Source organism: Bos indicus, chromosome 5, assembly GCF_029378745.1.
Source record: "Bos indicus isolate NIAB-ARS_2022 breed Sahiwal x Tharparkar chromosome 5, NIAB-ARS_B.indTharparkar_mat_pri_1.0, whole genome shotgun sequence".
NCBI lineage: Eukaryota > Metazoa > Chordata > Mammalia > Artiodactyla > Bovidae > Bos > Bos indicus.
In genome coordinates this window covers 69,712,277-69,732,973 of record NC_091764.1, presented here as the reverse complement: position 1 = coordinate 69,732,973, position 20,697 = coordinate 69,712,277, and the positions used below count along the sequence as shown (strand labels likewise).

At 42.2% G+C, this 20,697-nt stretch overlaps 1 protein-coding gene across 5 annotated transcripts in view; it reads right to left on the bottom strand.

Moving 5' to 3' along the window:
- The window catches only part of TCP11L2 (t-complex 11 like 2), a 41,026-nt gene that overhangs the window by 10,236 nt on the left and 10,093 nt on the right, over window positions 1-20,697 (bottom strand). For 3 of the 5 annotated variants that reach the window (XM_019961238.2, XM_019961237.2, XM_019961236.2), the window contains 7 exons: window positions 20,072-20,261; window positions 16,633-16,768; window positions 11,650-11,770; window positions 9,956-10,176; window positions 7,749-7,885; window positions 921-1,108; window positions 523-704 (listed from right to left, as the gene is read on the bottom strand). In XM_019961238.2, coding sequence (XP_019816797.2) covers window positions 523-704; window positions 921-1,108; window positions 7,749-7,885; window positions 9,956-10,176; window positions 11,650-11,770; window positions 16,633-16,768; window positions 20,072-20,228 — 1,142 coding nt within the window. In that variant the 5' untranslated portion in view covers window positions 20,229-20,261. Of the gene's footprint in view, window positions 1-522; window positions 705-920; window positions 1,109-7,748; window positions 7,886-9,955; window positions 10,177-11,649; window positions 11,771-16,632; window positions 16,769-19,277; window positions 20,004-20,071; window positions 20,262-20,697 lie in introns of those variants that run through there. The other 2 variants (XM_070789653.1, XM_070789654.1) reach the window with 2 other exon arrangements.

Genomic DNA, 20,697 nt, shown 5'->3' with positions numbered 1-20,697 from the left:
CTAGTATTCAATGATGGTTTGATACTGAGAAATGAATGTGGCAAAGACAAAACTTTCACTGACTTGTAAAATATCTCTGAAGGACAGAGATGTCAGTACTTCTGTAGGCTTCACAGAGGCTGGATCTGTGAGGCTGGTAAACATTTCGTTGCAGAAAAATGATAGAGTCAGAACAACTGAATCAGAAAGCCTCTCTGATAGACCCTGAGCATGATGAATTTCTAGGTATTGTTTGTTTTTTCCACAACACTGTCAAAGGAGAGCTTGTACACACATCCGTCCTAAGTGGAAACACTACACTCACCCTGGCACCTGTTATGGAAAAGACCTCTCCCTACCAACGAGGGACATCTAAGCCTTCAGAGATATGAAAAGAAACTCTAGGAAAAGAAGGCATGAGCTAAGCTTCTCTAAAGCACGGTCCTAAATACCACATCCAGATTTTCCAAGGTTATTCATGTTCTCTGAAACACATGCAGAGCTGGAATACAAGGGAGAGCAGATAAAAACGCTGGAACTCACTCTTTGTTCATGCCTTCAAGTAGAACAGCTGAAATCCTTTTTAGTCTGACTGCAAGCTCAGGTAGGCCTTCTGTAAGAGCACCCACCATGTTATTGGTGATAAGGGCCAAGCAGGCAATCATTTTCAGTTGATTCAGCTTTTCTGTCAGTTCCTGAAGACGTGCTCCATCTGTCATGAGTGTCTAGCATATTTAAGGTTTAAAAATAGAAAAGGAAGCTCAGTACCATGAACATGTAAAATCAGCAGTGTTACATCCAAACCCCCATTTTTCATCTGATTCCAGTTAAGGTCATTAAACCACATGCAACACAGACAGACCAGCTGATACACTGTTTGAACTTAAGAATTAGAATATTGAAAACTTGAGGGAAGCCAAAGGGAAAAAAAACTCACTCACCTCTGGTAATTCTTTTTTCTGATAATCCCACTGTAACAGTTTCAAGTAACTATTATTTAGCACCAACGTAGGGCTCAGGCTTGGCTTGGAGTTGTTTTCGGCTCCAGGGGTTAAAGTAGCCTCAGAAAGAGAAAGTAACTCTTCATGGACAGATTCCTTTATCCACTCTGTAGTTTGATTAAGAGCACCTGCAAGGGAAAAGGCCACACACTTGTCCTATGGCTGACAGACTCCTTCATTTGTGCATTCCACACACGATGAACGGTAAGACGGCCATGACCCTCCAGGAGCTACGGTCCAGATGGGCAGACAGTCATGTGAGCTTGCGATTACAGCAGAAGACAGTGAGTACTAGAAGGCGCAGTAGGGTGGAGGGAGGAGAGGCTGTCTATGGTAGAGTCTAAGAGGAAGAACTCCGTAAGTGACACAAGGTGGATAGAGGAAAGATCTGTCACTCCAGGCTAAGAGAACAGGCCACACAAAGAGACGGAATAATGGGAAAGCATGGCAATTTGGATGCTACAAGCAAATCTGTACTGCTGGTCCATAAAGAAGCGGGGAAGGGAGGAGAGAGTTGCTGCAGATAGCATCAGACGGACAGACAGGCCAGCTTACACATGACCTTGAGTCTTGTGCAGAGAAGTTATCTAGATTAAAAGCAGTGGTGATTAAACATTTTGGGTTCCAGACCCCTTGGAGTGTCTGATCAGAGCTATGCCTTTCCCAACATGCTGGTATGAACACTTTTTTTTTTACTTCAGACCCAGTTCTAAGGTTTACGCCTAGAAACAAATTGTTCTTTAGACTACATTTCTTATTAAAAGTATGCATTTGGTAGAATTTATAAGGTGTCGATTGCTTTAAAATGCAGACTGAACACAGGTGCAGATTAAAAAAAAAAAAAAACACCCAGAGAATGAAATAAAGAATAGTCACCCTGAAATTCTTCATCAGACCCAGCCCTTAAACAGGGGTAATTTATGAGCAGCTCCATTTGCTATACCACCCCCAGAATTTCACAACTTTACTTCTCTTCAGTTGGCAAATGTTGTTCTTGGTTTTCCCAGTTTTGTTTATAAAGAAGTAAAAGACTTGCAGTCTTTAAAAGACATCCAACAGACAGAGTGGAAACATCACGGGTATAATTACAATGTGGCGGTAATAAGCATTTATATACTACAAGTGTAATCATTTACAACTGACACATTTAAAAGCCCATTTAGTTATTTCAAACAAAAGCAACAGTGTAGCACAGAGGTTCTCAATCCTGGCTGATGGTAGAATCACCTTGGGAACTTAAAAAAGATTTTGGGTGTCGGCTCTTGGAGATTTTGATTTAATCAGCCTGAGATGGGCTCAGGCATCTGTGTTTAAACGCTTCAGGTGACCCTTATATGTAACCAGGTGTGAGTACAATTGGTAAAGCAGAAAGAGCAAGAGTTTAGAGGGAAACAAGGATTTTCTCTAAGGGATCTGCTAAGATTTCAGGGGCTTCCCAGGTGGCTCAGCGGTAAAGAAAATCCACCTGCCAATGCAGGAGAGCAGGAGACATGGGTTCCATCTCTGAATCGAGAAGATCCCCTGGAGGAAGAAATGGCAACCTACTCTAGGATTCTTGCTGGCATAATCCCATGGACAGAGGAGTCTTGCGGGCCCCAGTCCAGGGGTCCCAAAGAGTTGGACACAGCTAAGCACACATGCACGCTGCTGAGATTTCACTCCCATAAGCAAGAATATCGACTGCTCTGAGCGGCTCCAAGAGCAAGGTCAACCCTAAGAGGCATTGGTACTTGATTTTTCATATGAAAAAAAAGCCTCTCCATTAATTTCTTCAAAGGCAACTGAGCACCACTATACACTAGGTACTGTACCTTGCTTTGGAAACTAATCAAACATTTTCCCAGTGGTACTTGTCACTTAGTAGGTTCTCAAAAAGCTTCTGCTCTCTATATCACCTGGCAGGTTTCCTTTTTAATTCACTATCTCTGGAGTTAACCTTGGGCTTAAGGACTGACTCAAATAGTCTCCTTCAGATTGGCAAATTGATTTAGTCCCTGACACCTGAGATATCTTTCCCTTTTCCTGATACACACAGTGCATGCAAATCAAACTAAAAGATATAAGGTGTTTTCTGCAAACTTTCAGAAAGCAAGAGGAGGGAACACTTCCTACTGTACTTATTAGGCCAGCTCTGTGTGTGTGAGCGTGTGTTCAGATGCTCAGTCATGTCCAACTCTTTTGAAATTCCAGAATATTGAAAATAGGGGCTATTTAAAGGTTTGGACAATGCCAGGGACTCCCATTCACGTATTCTACACCATTCTCCTGGTTTACTGAATGATGCCTGTTCAGAATTGCAAAGACCGAGAGCTAGCCTGGCCCCTATTTTCAATATTCCGGAAAATATTCACACAAAATATTCCACTTTTCAGTTAGAAGAATGTAGTCTGCTTATCCGTGACATCCACTCTTTTATGCCTGGCTACACCTCACCTTTCCTTTTGTTGGTACTGATTTTGAGAAATCATTTCCTTCACTCCATGCTTTTTGCAGATGTTAATTAGAGGCCCCATGACCAGGACCAGGCAACCTCCCTACCCAGGGGTTGGCCTGGCTGAGTCGTACACCCCTTAGACTCTTTCCTGGGACTCTGAATGATGATTACAGCGTTCAAGGATGGTCCATGTTGAAGTGCACATTAACCATCTGAGGACGCAGCTGGGAATTCCCCTTGTTTTTTCCTCTCCAGATTCCTGATGCCCTCCTGATTTCTGGCCTTGCGCAGACTCAGGAAGTTTTAGCTTTTCTGTGAACTGCCCTCTCCTTCCATTCACTTCCTTTTCTGCTAAATCAGCCAGTGAGTTTCTGTTGCTTCTGATATAACTCAGCTGATACAACACAAAATTGAAAAATCCAAAGAGAAGAACGAAGGCAGCAGCTTGGTTTACTCCTGGCTTGGCCAGGGGAGACTTGGTTTCCAGTCCCAGCTTTGCTATTTCTTGGCTGCATGGCTCTGTCTTTGGGCAGGTTGCTGCTGAGCATCAGCTTGCTCAACTCTAAAATGTTGCATAAATATTTCCCAAATGCCTTGGGTGCCAGGCAAAGATAATCATAATGAAATTTCATTTATTTTTTGAAAAATATTTATGTCCCATGAGGATTTCTGAATCACATGAAATGAAGTTCCTGAGAACATTTTATCAGATATAAGAGATGATCTAAATAAATAAAACCTCTTCTTTCTGAGTATCTGAAAAATTACTTGTGGCCTGGGGGTTATGTGCCATTCTTTCCACAGATAATTTAGTTGTTGGATCTAATGTGGTTATTTTGCTGACATTTAAGACACATACCCAATCACTGCGTAAGCCTTTCTTGGGTGTATTTTAAATAGGGAGATGACATAAAATCTCTCTGTTGGCAAAATAGAATCTTTTGGGGAGTCAACTAGGAAACCCAGAGTACTTCTAAATATTGATTTTCCAAATAATTATCTTATAAAAATCATGTACACACAAAAATCCAACACTTTTGTACTTCTGTGCAGTACTGTAAGACTCTTATTTTGATAGCAGGGCACAGTGGCCGACTTTTGGCAGCGTGACTTGAGGATATAATTAACAGCTGACATACACTCTGCTTCCTGGACTCCTGATTTCTCTGGGAACATATTTAGAGCTGGGCAATAATGACCTATTTGCACAGCTGGATTCATTCTATTCTTAAATCTCTGGAAATATCCAAGTCAATGTGAAAGGTACGAGTGAAATACAAGTGACTAAGTCTGGATTTCAAGGAGAGAAACAAATCATTTGAGATGAACAAAACTGTAGTTCAACCCTATATTAAGGGATTTATTCAAGATTACAGGCCCATCTTGACTCAAGACATGGAGACATTTGTACACATGTATATGAACACACAGGGACACAAACCAACCAGTGAGTCTCAGGAAAATGCTGCTAAGAACATGGTTATCATATTAATAATTCAGGTTTCAGATCCAGGGTTGATGTAGGTTTCTATTTCCCATAATCCCTCTCTGGCTTTGAAACCAAAACAATGTAACCCTAAAGTCAAGAGAATTTTTGTTGCAGAAGGATCCTTAGACATCATCTAGCCATATCTGCCACTCAATGCTAGAACTTTCTCTGCAAATACCCTCAAGATAGTTGGTATACTGTTTGAAGAGAGTCAGTTTTGCATAGTGGTTGAATGCGTATGCTTTGGGGCAGAGACATGGCTGAGTTATCCAGGCTCTTCCACCCACTAGCAATCTCTTACTTTAACCTCAATTTCTTCCTTTATAAACAGTGGGTGATAACAGTCTCATAGGGTGATTTGTGAAGCATGAATAAGCTAATAAATGTAAGGTGTTTGGCACATAATAAGGTCTTGGCACACAATAAGTATGCAAACAAAATGTTAGCTAGCATGGGCTACTATGAGTGACAGGAAGTCCATTCTGAAGTTAAAAGAGCAGCTCCAGCTGCTAGGAAGGTCTAAATTGGCTGTTGGCTACTTCCCTCCCATGGGTCCTAGTCTGCCCTTCAGAACTTAACTAAAGCCCTGAATCACTAACCACAGGGCAGGCAGTGCTCATGGCCCACCTGAGCCAGGCACTATGGGCCCAGCTTCACTGACTGTTCCTCATGTCACCCTCAGTGGCCCCTGCCCTCTTCCCTGGACAGGCTCCAGCCTGCTGGAATCCCTTTAAAGGAGGCATGTGTTTGGCTCTGTATTCATAAGGCTATCATATTGACTGTCCTGACAGAAGAGCACAGTCCACAAGGGGAAGGTAGCATGGGGGGAATGACCTAACCCAGACTTAGACTGTGGTTGCAACTGAAGCCCAGAGGCTGCTGTCAAGGGTTTGCTAATAAGGGAACCAGTGAGCTAGCCTCTTGCCAGCTGCCCAACATCTGGCATCTCAATTTCCTCACCTGTGGAATGAAGGAAATAACAGCACCTCCCCCACTAAGGAATTGTGAGGATTCAGTGAGGTCATACTTTCTCCTCTCTCTGCTTCTGGTCTGGATTTAATGTCCACTAGTCCACTGAAACTGCTCCCATCACAGTTACCAAGGAGCCTCATACGGTCTCATACCACAATAAAGCCTTGGTCTTCATCTTTCTTGACCACTTAGCACTTGTCACAGCTGATCCCTGAACACATTCTTCACTTGTTTTGCAGGACACCACCCTCTCCTGTCTTTCTTCCCCTCTCTGGCTACACAGTCTCTGTTGTTGGATCTTTCTTCTCTTCTTAAGCTCTAGATGTGCAAGAGTCCCAGGTCAGGCCCACTCAATATCTACACTCACTGTCTAAGTAATTTCACCCAGGGTGACCCTGGGATAAGAGCATGGAGTGGACAGGAGTGTGGAGTCAGACTTCTTGGGTGAGTCCCAGCTCTACAACTCTCAAGTTGTATTATGGTGGCAAGTTATTGAGCCTCTCTCTGTCTCAGTTTCCTCATCCATAAATAGGGAGTAATTTCCTAAAATTTTTATAAAGATTAAATCAGTTAAAACAGGTAAAGTGTTTAGAATATGGTAAGCATTCTATATGTGTCAGCTACTATCCAGTTCCTTGGCTTTAGATGTACACTCCCAGTGCTCACCATTCCCCCAAACTCCAATCTCATTCCTAAATCCCTCCTGGTATCTACATATTGATGTCAAACAAGATCTCAAAGTTCACAGGTCCAAAACTGAACTCTGACTTCATCTCGTCTCCCACCCTCCTTTCCTGGGTCTCTCCCATCTTACTAATAGGCATCACTATTCATCGAGTTGCTTAGAGTCATCTTCCACTCTCGTTTTTCCCTCATCCAACTTGCAGCAAATCTTGTTACTCCATTTTCAAAATACAACCAGAACCTGATCTCTTCTCACTATCTTCTACCACCACCATTTGGACCATCCACCATCTGTGATACCACCTAATTGGTGTCCCTGTTTTCCTTCTTGCTCCCATATGATTTATTCTCTACCCAGGAGCCAGAGTGTGTTTTAAAAATAAAAAGCAAAAATAAATAAATAAATAAAAATAAAAAGCAGATGCTGCTTCCCTCTTCAAGCTCTCCGATGACTCCCCATCACATTTGGACTGAAATCCAAATTCCTCTTATTTCCTAACAAGGCTCTATAGGACCTTCCTCGGTCTACTTCTTGGCCTCAACTGTAACCACTCTTTCCTGCCTGCTCTACTCCAGCCACACTGTCTGCCCTGTGTTTGCGCAAAACACAAGCAAGTTTCCACTGCAAGGCCTTTGTACTTGCAGCTCTCTCTGGCTGGAATGTTCTTCCCTCACATCTTCACACGGCCCTTCCTCATTCCTTTGCAAACTCTGCTCAAATGTTACTTCTCTGAGAGGCCTCTCAGTCCACCTCACCTAAAAAAATCACCTCTTACCCTCACTCCTTCCCCATTACTGTCTGTTTCTTTATCCTACTTTTATTCATAGCACTAAATAACACATCCGACCATATATGCTTGTTTTTTTGTCATGCCTACTCGGCCATCTCCTTGGGAGCTGCAACTTTATTTTTTGTTCACTGTCATATCTACAGCACCCAAGATGTGTCTGGGACACAGCAGGTGGTTAATAAATGTTTCTTTCTTTTTTTTTAATGCGTAAAGAGTAGTGCTTAGCACAGTTCCTGGGGTCAAAGTTAACAGCTGTAAGTTTGTGATATTAACTTTAGAAGTCAAAAAAATGTTGAACAGAAATGCCAAAAGCCTTTAGTACTACTATTTAAGATATCAAAAACCAAAATGCCATATTTCACCCCATTTCACTATATATCCACACATATTTTACTTACTTGGAGTTTCTTCTAAAATTTCTTGGAACTTGGTTCTCTCATAATCTACCAACTGACGCTGAAGATGTGGTCTGAGACTCCGAATTGTAAAATTCACCATGTCCATTTTCATGAGGTCCAGGACATGAAATATTTGTCTAAAAATTTCAGAGTTAAAATAGTTAGGTGGTCAAGAAAATCATCTGAAATTCATTAACTATTATTTATTTTACAGACTGGAAAAGATAAACATCTCCGAAATGGTTTTGAAATTCCAATCACTTTGACAAGGACACTTTTCATAAAAGGCATTACACATGCATTCCAAATGTATTCTTCCAGAGGTCTCAAGAGTATTTGCTTTAGCAAATATACTTCCAACTGATTCATTACATTCAGCCATAGACTGACAGACACTAAGAAGTATAAACAATGAGTCTTAACAATGAGACAAAAAAAGATTCAAGAAGGAATTTTCATTTGAAAGTCCCTGAAATTTTAAGGAGTCTGAATATAGTATACCCTGTATCTATTCCTAAGGAAATAAGAAAAAAAAAAGAAAAGGACAGGGCAGTGAAGCGCCGGGGAAAACACTGCATTTCAGAGTTGGGCAGCCCTGTGTTCAATCAGAGCTTTACAACTGACCAGCTCTGTGGCCAGGAACAAGTTACTCAATCTCTCTGAGCCTCAGTTTCCTCACCTGTGAAAGAAAGGGACAAGATCAACCTTGGAGAAATGTTGTGAAGAGTCAATGAGATAGCGTATTAGAAATGCAGGGACGGTACCAACCACTAGGTGCTCAATATATGAGCAAGATGAACACCACAGATGTGATTATCACACATGGGTAATAAGATCATTCAAAGCAAGGATTCCACAGCTGAAGAATCTCAACCTGCCAGAGCTGAACACAACTCTTAAGGATATTTACAACCCATTTTACAGATAAAGAAAGTGTGACTTGAGAAATTGTCAACTTTCCCAAAGTCAGAAAATAAGGAACTTGCTATATGCAAACCAGTTTCCTCCCCTTCCCTTTCCAATACTATTACATGAAATTTAATTCTCTATGTGGCTGTTTTCACACAAACACACACACACACACACACACACACAAAGGAGGGAGAAGAATTTGCCTCAATGGCAAAAAGTACTGTAGACTCCTCTTTCCTCTGGGATCACAGCTAGAGTCCTTATGATCTTACTGTATACATCACTTCCTTAGGGAAGCTGCAGCAGAGTTAGCTAACCAACCACCAAAGGTCCATTTCCCTTTCTACAGTGTGGATGTGTGGCTGGGAAATGTGATTTCACACAGCAGTCACATTGCCTAGAACCACTTCAGTCTACGTGGGGCCACAGGACTAGGCATAGTCAGTGGAATATGTCACTTCTGGGCCGAGGTGGTTAAACATTTAATATGCCTTCCTCAGGGCTTCCCAGGTGGCTCAGTGGGTTCAATCCTTGGGTTGGGAAGATCACCTAGAGAAGGGAATGGCTACCCACTCCAGTAATCTTGCCTGGAAAATCCCATGGACAGAAGAGCCTGGTGGGCTACAGTTCATGGGGTCACACTGAGCGACTAAGCAGCAGCAGCATGCCTTCCTCGTGATCTCTTCCCCATTCACCAGCTGAGTGTAAAGGACTCCAAAGACCTGGGTGGAGCCAAGGAGAGAAGGAGACTGGGTCCCTGTATGGTGCTTGAAAGGCTGCCTGACCAAGAATCCCTGACTCAGACTGTGGCGTGAGTGAAAAACAAACTTTTAGTATTTAAATCACTAAGAATTCAAGGTTTACATGTCAAAGCAGCCCCAATACCCTACCTAATCAAGGCTTCCTGTATCCTTGCCGAGATTAGGTGCCTCTGCTGGGGGCCCTATTAATCCTCTCTACTTCCCCTCCCACAGCGCTTTATCACAACTGTAATTCCTTGTTCAGGGTTGTCTCCCCATTAAATTGTAAACTCCCTGGGGTCAGAGATCATATCTGCCCCTTTCATCACTGCATCTCTAGGGCCCAGCACTGCCAACTAACACCCTCATTTGCTCATTCTATGTGAAAGTTCCACGCACACAATAAATGATTGACCCCTTGCTTAGTCAGTTTTTTCCCTAGGGTTAAGGGTTCCTTTGGGAGACCAGTTACTATTCTGTGCTCCTCAATTCCCATATTTCCCTTCTGAATGCACTCAAAGGTACCTTAAGAAAATGCAAGCAGCCAGCACTAACCTCAGCACCTCCACGATGTTGCTGGTCGCCTTCAGCTCTCGGATGTCGTCGTCTCGCACGGGGGCGCACAGCTTTCCCATGGTACTGATGACGTAGTTGGCCAGGCCTTGGATGTCAACAGCACTGTGCTCAGCCTGCTGCCTAATGAGGTCTGTGTCTAAAACTTCACAAATCTGGTTGCGAAGCCTGTTGCCACCAGGAGTCAGGAAAGAGAGGAGAATCTGCACAGGGAGAATGAACAACATCATTACATGAAGAAAGGCTGTCATTTTTTAAATTTCAGTGTCTAGATGACCAAGCTCCCTGCCCTCAGTATTTGAATGCCCTGGATATCATGGAAGTTTGCCCCGACTTGGTGGTGGATCAGAGAAGCATGACAGGGTCCTGTCCTAAAAAGAAAGCTCTATCTTCTGAATGAAAGCCTTCCCCTCCCTCCTGTGGGAAGTTACTAACACCATCATAATGAAAATAACTGGTAGGGAAGCAATAGTATTGAAAGAATTTTTAAAAGTTTACAGAGAAATCATGCAAAGAAAGAAAAAGTTGCAGATCAGGGATCCAAAAGAACCTTTTAAAGAAGGGCAAATAGTAACAGCCCCATAGGCCCCATTAGTATAATACAGTATATCTATATGTGAAATATATATTATGGGCTTCCCAGATGGCACTAGCGGTGAAGAACCCTCCTGACAATGCAGGGAATGTAAGAGACAGGGATTCGACCCTGAGTTGGAAAGATCCCTAGAGGGAGGCATGGCAACCCACTTCTGCATTCTTGCCTGGATAATCTCGTGGACAGAGGAGCCTGGTGGACTACAGTCCATAAGGTTGTAAAGAGTAGGACACAACTAAAGCAACTTAGCATGCATGCACGCACATTATATATTATGCGAGCAACCTATTCACGACACAGCAGACACTGTACTTATACACACAGCATGTGGTTAGGAGCATGATCTCTGAGCAGGAGTGCCTCAGTTCAAATACCTTCTGCCCCTCAAAGCTGTGTGACCTTGGATGAGTCAGGTAACTCAGTTTCTTTATATAAAATAGTAACAGGCATAACTACCTCACAGCATTATGGTAAGGAATAAATGAATACTCTAGTGCTTAGCACAGAGCAAGTGTCTTGTGAAATGTTAGCTATGACTGTCATTTGATTTAATTCTTGCAACTACTCAGGAGACTCCGGCTTCCCTTGTGTCTCAGATGGTAAAGACTCTGCCTGCAAGGCAAGAAACCTGAGCTCGATCCCTGGGTTGGGAAGATCCCCTGGAGAAGGGAAAGGCTATCCATTCCAGTATTCTGGCCTAGGAAATTCCACGGGCTGTATAGTTCATGGGGTCGCAAAGAGTCGGACACGACTGAGCGACTTTCACTTTACTCACTCAGGAGACTGAGACTTAGGAGAAAGCAGAAGCAGATCACTAAAGCTGACCTATCTAACCTGGGCTCTGTGCTCTGAAGTACCACAGCCGCCGCCTTACCAGCTAAGCACGGGCCTGTGTTCCTGTTGAGGGCTTGTTCCCCGTCTCCATCCTCCTCTCAGAGATGCAGGCAAAAACTCTTCCAGTGATTGAACTGGCTCAGTGTTTCAAAAGAAGCCTCCAATACTCTTTAGAGAGCAGAAAAACAGCCTCTGGGGTGGGGTGGAGTCAGAGGATTACTAATGAATACAGACAACATCAACTTGCCTCTCTGATTTCTTCAAACAGTTTGATGGCGTGTTCATACTCGGGAGGCTCAGCATTCAGTTCTGATTCCAAGACATCCCAGAAGGCCTGATGGACAATGTGCCTCACTCGACCAGCCAAGCTATGGGAATGAAATGAATCACTTTTTTTTTTACATAAGCACTATTTTTCCTAATTATAAAAGAAATATGCACATTGTAGAAATCTTAGGAAATGCAGAAAAACAGAGAATAAAAACTGCTCATAATTCTATTATTAATCTTTTGACATATTTGACATATTTCAATGAATGGTCTTAATACAATTTTTTTAGTAGTGGTCTGTACAATAGTATATACTTATTTCATTGAATATTCTGTCTTAAGTGTCTCCCCTAAATTTTTTTTTAATTTAAATTTTTTTACTTTAATTGGAGGCTAATTACTTTACAATATTGTATTGGTTTTGCCACACATCAACATGAATCCACCACGAATGTACACGTGTTCCCCATCCTGAACCCCCTTCCCACCTCCCTCCCCGTACCATCCCTCTGGGTCATCCCAGTGCACCAGCCCCAAGCATCCTATATCCTGCATCGAACCTGGACTGGCGATTAGTATGAAAACATTTTTAAAATATGACAATAATATTTAAATAGTGACCACCACATTCTTTGCTGGGTTTTAGCTCCTCCCACTTCTGCTCAGTTATTTTTTGCAGCTTTCCTTAAGTTCATCATGAGCCCATATTGGCTGAGCAGACATAATTATCCCCTAAATTTTTTAAGTGCTTCCTTCCTATAGCTTTCGACAAGTTCATAAAATTCTGTCCTAGGACTTCCCTGGTGGCACAGTGGATAACAATCTGCCTGTCAAGGCAGCAGACACAGGTTTGATCCCTGGTCTGGGAAGATTCCACATGCCATGGAGCAACTAAGCCTGGAGCCACAACTATTGACCTTGTGTGCCACAACTACTGAAGCCTGCATCTAGAGCTTGTGCTCCACAATGAGAAGCCCACGCATGGCAACTAGAGAACGCCCATGTAAAAGCAACACCTGGTGCAGCCAAAAACAAAAATAAATAAAATTCTGTCCTAAGGAGATACCTTATTTCACCCATCCACCCTTTTTTTTTTTTTTTTTTTAATACTTTGGCCCCACTGCACAGTATGTGGGATGTTAATTCCCAGACCAGGAATCAAACCTGTGACTCCTGCATTGGCAGCAGAATCTCAACCACCAGACCACCAGGGAAGTTCCCACAGCTAGTCGTCTACACAGGTCTTCAGACCTGGTCTAGGTTTTTAGGATGAGGTGCCCAAGTTGTTCTTTCCTTAATAGCGGATGTTTCGTGGCATGGAACAGAACAGATTGGCCCCAAGGAGACATGCATTTGAATGCCTGCCAGCTCCAGCTTAGATGTCCCATTTAAAGTTGGCCAGACCACACTGCTGAAATAGGAGCCTTCCTAGGAAAGCTTCACAATAGAATAGGTGGCCACCTTGCTTTATCCTGTCAATGTCAATGCCCCAAAATAGGTGCACGTTAAAATACACATCCCTACTGAACTCCTATACCATTTTGAAACTGCTTTTAGAAAAGCACATATTTCCCTGAACTGTAATCACTTCAAGTTTCTACCCCTCACAGGGCTATGCACCTCTCTCAGACAGAGGCCACTTCTTCTAGGTACCTGCGACCATGCCTAGCGTAGTGCTTGGTATTTACTGAAGGTTTACTGAATGCATGGTGAATGAATTGATAATTTGACAGTTAAGCATGTCACTTAAATTTTCTTTTTAAAGCTCAAATAGCTAAAATATACAATAATGTTAGATATAAAAACTAGCTTTCTGAGAAGCGTGACTTAAAACTGTTTTTGTAACTGCAAATACTATACTCTACTGAGCCACTTTAAATGTTAAAAGTTAGTCTAGTTGCCTGAGTAGATTTATTCAACATAAATGCCATTCCCAATGTCTGAAACGCTGTCAAGCAATTAAAGAACAATTAGAAAGGCAAACATTGCAGGAATGGATGTTTGCTCTTGACTTTACAAGCCTCAGGTACTTGGCTTGAATGGACCAAGCAGGAATGAGCTAACACAACTTTATAGCTCCTTGAAGGATGTCAGAGTTTACGTTTTCCAAACTTCTTAGATTTCTAATTTTGGGTGGGTAGTGATGAGATCAATCAAATCATTTATAAGCATTCCTACCCAGTATCAGAAATCTGACTTATTTTACCAAGGGTTTCTCCCTAAGAAAATACTTGGTAAAATATGAGAGTCAGCCATTTTTTAAACAGTAAAGGAGACAGTGCTTTGAGAGCAATTGCCTGTCTCATTTATCACAAGTAATAAAGGATGATGCTTTGATGAAAAAAAAAATAGTATCAACTTGGCCACTGTGGAGAGTCATCTGAAAAATCAACAGCTAATGCTATGCTATTTCACTTTTAAACAAAGATAATGTGTCCTGATCCTGTGTGCTGTTTCTCTTGCTCACATTTTCTAGCCATGGCAGAAAATGAAGAGAAGGGGAATTCCTATCTCACACAGTATCAAAATACCCATGTGCAAGGCACTTACATGCCCAGGAGCATGCATTCAGAGTGAGTATTGTAGAGAACGTGAGGCTCAGATACAGTCTCAGCAGAGCCAGGATTCAAACCCTAAGGTCTGTCTGATTCTAAAGGGCCCTCATTCAGTCTGTATTTGCAACTTATGAATTTAAAGCAAATATTCCCAATTTGTCTTTTGCTGCACTTCATAAATCATACTCATTTTAAATTTAAAAATTCATTTTTATTAGTCAATAAATGTTTATTCAAAATTCAATATGTGGTAGGCCCTGTTTCAGGCACTGGGGTGTTTCGAAAAGAATCTGCTCTCAAAAAGCTTATATGTTGGCAGAGACAGAAAGACAAAAAACACATCGACTGTGAGTAAGACAATTTCAGAGCCATGAGGAAGGCAGAGGAAGACCATGTGGTCCACAGTGATGAAGAGGGTGCCCATTTGATGGGGCAGTAGAAGAAAGCTTCTCTAAGACAGTGAGTGACCTTAGAGCCAAGACACGAATGGGGAAAAGAAAGCAGCTGGTAAAGACCTATGGGAAACACATTAAAAAAGAAGGAAGACGGAAAAAAGTCCTCGGGATAGGATCAAGCTGGTATGCCGCAGGATCAGCAAAGAAGCCAGTGTGGCTGAAGTAAGCAGAAAGGAAGGAATAAGAGGCATGGTTGGTGAAGGAGGGCCTTGCTAGTCATACTATAGAGTTGGAATATTTATTCGAAGTGTGATAGAACCACTGAAGGGTTTTAAGCAGAACCACGATTTAATCTGATTTACCCTCTAGAAAGATCACTGTGGCTGACTGTGTATGTGGAGGATGGACTTCCAGGAGCTAAGGATGAAGACTGGGAAATCAGCAAGGGTAGAAAGAATCCAGGTCAGAGATGATGGTGACTTGGCCTGGGGGTAGAGCAGCAGAGCTGGTAAAAAGGATCGTAGTGAAATGCGGTCACCATAGAAAACCAAACAGATACACCTACTTTGGCCAGTAATCTTAAAAAGTATTCATGATTATTATGAACAACATCCCCAGGAGGAGAACTATGACCCATATTTTTAAACAGGAAAATTACTATATTTACTCTTTTCCTGCTTTAAAACAAAAACTTGCTGAATGGAATAAAATATTATATGTTGTCTTCACTGATGGAGAGAATGCCTCCTGATTTATAAATGGCACTGTGAGCTTTCAGATTCAGTGTGGTTATCCATGGGCCTATTTTGCCTCTAAAGCTTATTTGCCTGCAGTCATGGCTGCAAGCCTTTTCTTCTCTTTGTCCCAGGGACTTGTGAACCACCAAAACTGGAAAGACTGAGGTGGGGTATAAGGACATGGCTCTAACTAGAGATCCCTTGGGCATGACGTTAACCAGGGGTACCTATGCTGTCGTGATTCCTACCTCCAGAGGCTTCTAGATAGACTCATCACTCTGGCAGCTCAGCTGCATTCATTTGTCTTTTACAACCTGAATATCAGTTTTTAATAAGTCAGGCTGAAAATATTTCTTGAGCATGTACTATGTGTCAGGCACTCTGCTGGGCAATAAGAACAGAGCAAACAATATAGACATAGTTTCTCCATTAACAGGGCTTTGGGTCCAGTGGAAAAGACAGACCTCGAGCCTAAAATTATAAGACACCTTAACAATTATAAGACACCTTAACAGAGGGAGAGGGGGCTACAGGAGTCTTTAGAAGGTGATTTCATGTAATCTAGTGGGCTCAGGAATGTCAGGAAAAGCTTCGCTCAGGAAGTGACATATAAACTGAATTCTAAAACTCTGTGAGTGACATATACCCTAAAAGAATGGTTTTAAAAACAAATAAAAGACCTTGTTAGAGAACTAAATATAGTAAGTCCCCTATATATGAATGAGTTCCATTCTGAGAGCACATCCATAAGCCTGATTTGTTCTCATGGCAGCCTGCTCCAGTATTCTTGCCTGGAGAATCCCATGGACAGAGGAGCCTGGTGGGCTATAGTCCATGAGACTGCAGAGTCAGACATGACTGAAGCGACTTAGCATGCCTGCACCAACAAAGTTAGACTAGGTACCCAACTCACACAATTGGCTATAGTGTACTAGAGTACTATATTGTAATAGTTTTATAATACTTTGCACACAAGTAATACACAAAAAACAAGCACACACAAAAAAGAAAACATTTTAAATCTTACAGTATTGTACCTTTAAAAGTACAGTAGCACAGTCCAACAGCTGGCATACAGGGGCACATTCGTATCTTTGAAAGTCTGCAACTTGAAGGTTCACATGTAGGGGCTTACTGTACTGTTAACTCCCAGTAGACATTATACGAGACTGTCTAGGAATCAGTGTGAATATTTGGGTTTGCAGAACACACACATACACACACACACAGAGTCTGCAGCACAGTTCATGCACAACAGATGCCTCCAGGTTACCTGCTCTCGGGGAGGGCATCCTGTTTCAGTTGAAAGTTCTCATTTACAGCTATCTCGTGAGCAAGAGTCATGTTTGACAAGTTCCTTGCTGCAGCCATCACTTCGTCAAATGTCACAACCCTGGGAGGGCTCGTTGCTGAAAAGAAAACAAAAACCAGTTAATGCTGTGGAAGAGGAGTTGCCAACTAGTGACACGTTCTGATGCACACAAGATTTAAGCTACTCCAGAGTATTATTTTCAAGGTTTTACAAGTAAGAAGAATGAATACTAAAGCGGGTAGATTTCCATGCTTGATACTTACGGCTTCAAAAATTTTTTAATTCCTTTGATAGCTTCAGTTACTGTATTGATAATAAACTGTCAAATGTTTCTTAGAAATTTTTTATTAATATAGGCTATTACAAGTTACTTTTAAAAATTAAATCACTTCATTTTTCAGCACATACTACTATCTGCATCTATTACATGTACTCTACAGGAAATTGATGACTACTTTTTATACTGTAATTCATAACATTAATTTAAACATTAATTTAATATGAACTAACTGATTTTTTTAAAACTATAATATCTAAAAGTATATGCAATATAGCACAATTCTAAGTTTTGCTAATTGGTGGTTACCATTTGACCTCACTGAAGCATAACTTAACCTGCTCGAAGGACTGTCCTGAAGTGATTAAACAAGATAATTTAAGTAAGGAACATGGCAAAAATTCCATAAACGCAGATAATTAAAATAAATCTGATAAGTTGATCATCTACTTCTCAGTAGGAAATAGGGAGTAAAGAATTATTTCAGTTATTTGAAAAAGATTATTCAAAAATTACTCTAGTAAGTCATGTCTTTTTGAAATTATTCCTGGAACTCTCAGCTTCTGTTAATTAAAAACCATTGCCTTAAATAATGCTGACTGCCACCAATGCTTTGCTATCTAAAATAATTTCAGAAATAAGCAGCAGACAAGGAGATGGTGGAGAAGAGGGAGATGGAGGAGGAAGAAGAGGAGGAGGAATGAATGGAAGGAATGGTGGTACACAATTAGTAAAATCCTTTTTCAGGACGCTCAGGTGCCTTGCTGGAGACGTCAACCCCGTATATAGTATAAAGAATGAGAAAAAGCACTGAAAGCTGGGTGGCTGCTAACAAATTCTTTTGCCAATTCTCTTCCCCATTAACATTCTCCTTGAAAATGTCTGTACCCTTTAGTCCAGGAATCTAATTATATACAAAGGAATTCCTCGAAAGGCTTTATGCACGGCAATGTTCATAATGCACTATTTGTAAAGCAAAAAAAGAAAAGGAAATGAACTAAATGCCCAATGATAAACAGAAGTTAAATAAACTGATGGTACATTCACTTGGTAAAGTAAGTCCATGGGGTTGCTGAGGGTCGGACACAACTGAGCGACTTCACTTTCACTTTTACTTTCATGCATTGGAGAAGGAAATGGCAACCTACTCCAGTGTTCTTGCCTGGAGAATCCCAGGGATGGGGAAGCCTGGTGGGCTGCTGTCTATGGGGTCGCACAGAGTCGGACACAAATGAAGTGACTTAGCAGCTTAGCAATCATAAAAATGTTTAAAAATACATTATCATGAGTAAATGTTTTAGTTATAATAGTAAGCAAAAAGAGTACATGTGCACATGTATGTCTATGTGAAGAACGAAAATACGACAAAACACTGTCACAGCTGTCATCTTTGAGTGACATTGCTGCTGCTGCTGCTGCTGCTAAGTCGCATCAGTCGTGTCCGACTCTGTGCGACCACAGAGATGGTAGCCCACCAGGCTCCCCCATCCCTGGGATTCTCCAGGCAAGAACACTGGAGTGGGTTGCCATTTCCTTCTCCGATGCATGAAAGTGAAAAGTGAAAGCGAAGTCGCGCAGTCGTGTCAGACTCTTCGCGACCCCATGGACTGCAGCCTACCAGGGCAATATTTTCCTTTCTATCTACTTTTCCATGTTTTAAAAAATGAGAATGTGCTAACTTAAATACAGATGAACAAGCTTTTTCCAAAGGGGGCATTTGATCATATTAAATGTTAGTTGCGTCTCTCTGCATTTGCACTGACAACTTAAGAGGTTATATTTCCTATATAAAATGTCAATTAAAAAGCTAAAAAAATAAATAAATAAAAGACAAATACACTGCTTTGCACATCTCTAGCGTCCACACACAAAAAAGGAAAAAGACGTCTCCATGGCCATCTTTTAACTCTCACATCCCTAGTGTAGTAATTCTCCTCATGGGCACCCCTTTTCTGGGGTGATTTGCACAACAGTTTTTGAAATCAGCAGGAAACCCATTAGATTATTTCACTTCCTGCCTGACCCTTGAATTGGGGCAAGTTTCCTTCCATGTAAATCAGAAAGGACTGATTTGAATTCTTCCTTGAATGTGACTCAAAAAAATATCTTGAGGAGTAGTTTTCCACCAAGTAAGAGAGAAGACAGGGTGGGGTTGGAAGACCTGATTTATAGTCAAACCAAAGATCAGAGACAGTGACGAAAATAAAAACAGACAGACTGTAAACTTCAGTTCAGTTCAGTTGCTTAGTCCTGTCTGACTCTGAGACCATATGGCCTCATAGGGAAGCATGCCAGGCTTCCCTGTCCATCATCAACTCCCAGAGCTTACTCAAACTCATGTCCATTGAGTCAGTGATGCCATCCAACCATCTCATTCTCTGTCATCCCCTTCTCCTGCTGCCTTCAATCTTGCCCAGCATCAGGGTCTTTTCCAATGAGTCTCTTCTTCACATTAGATGGCCAAAGTATTGGAGTTTCAGTTTCAGCATCAGCCCTTCCAATGAATATACAGGACTGATTTCCTTTAGGATTGACTGGTTTGATCTCCTTGCAGTTCAAGGGACTCTCAAGAGTCTTCTCCAACACCACAGTTCAAAATCATCAATTCTTTGGTGCTCAGCTTTCTTTATGGTCCAACTCTCACATCCATACATGACTACTGAAAAAACCATAGCTTTCACTAGATGGACCTTTGTTGGCAAAGTAATGTCTCTGCTTTTTAATATTCAGTGGCTATTTATTGCTGAGAGTGTGTACAAGACAGCTGGGGTGCCCTTCCAGTGACATTCCAGTATGTCTAGAAAGGAAGGGAAGTCAGGACTTTGCTCTCACTCAAACATGCATCTAGAGACTTCCCTGGTGGTCCAGTGGGTAAGACTCCATGCTCCCAATGCAGGGGGCCTGGGTTCAATCCCAGGCCAGGTCAGGGAACTAGATCCCACATACCACAACTAAGAGTGCACATGCTGCAACTAAAAATAGGGCCTGCAGGCTACAACTGAGACCTGGCCAAGCCAGATAAATAAATAAATATTTTTAAAAATATTGATTAAAAGAAAAAACAAACATGTGTGTCTAGAACCATGCACAGTACCCCCCAGGCTGTGCTCCCTGTCGGCTTACAGGCAGGAGAGCTGGATTTGCTGGAGGAGTCACTTGTGAAGCTCTGCCTGGAGCACTCGTAGTCACTGAGAGAAGCCATGCTCTCAGAAAACCGGGAAGAGTCGGAATCACTTGGCTGGTCCTCGCTCACACACTGCTTCTCACCATTGAAGGGCATTTTGTGTCGTGGGAGTGTGGGTAGAGACAGCACCTGCACAGACAAACAGACCCTGCGTCAGCCTTCCGCGGTGCTTCCACCAGTGGTGCCCGTGCCTCTCCCAGCATAGACAGCCACGTCCTCTGTGTCACAGCCCTGGAAAGGCCCCCAGCAGATGACCTCCTTCCTCCCGTGGCACCCAGGTCAGCCTGTCACTAGGCCTGCAAGACTGCCTTCAGAAAGGGACTCCAGAGGCACAGGTATGAGCTCCCACAGGACACACTTAGTGTGAACATGGAGCAGCTCCCAGCAAGAACAGATCCAAGAACAGATCCTTAAACAGAGCACATACTCTCTCCTCTGAGGGCTGCTGAAGCGTGGGAGGGTAAGGGGTAAGAGTTAAGAGTGTGGGGCTCCAGGTTAGAAGCTGGTTCTGTCTTTTGCCAGGTGACCTTGGAGAAGTCACTCAACTTCTTCCCTCCAGAGTAAA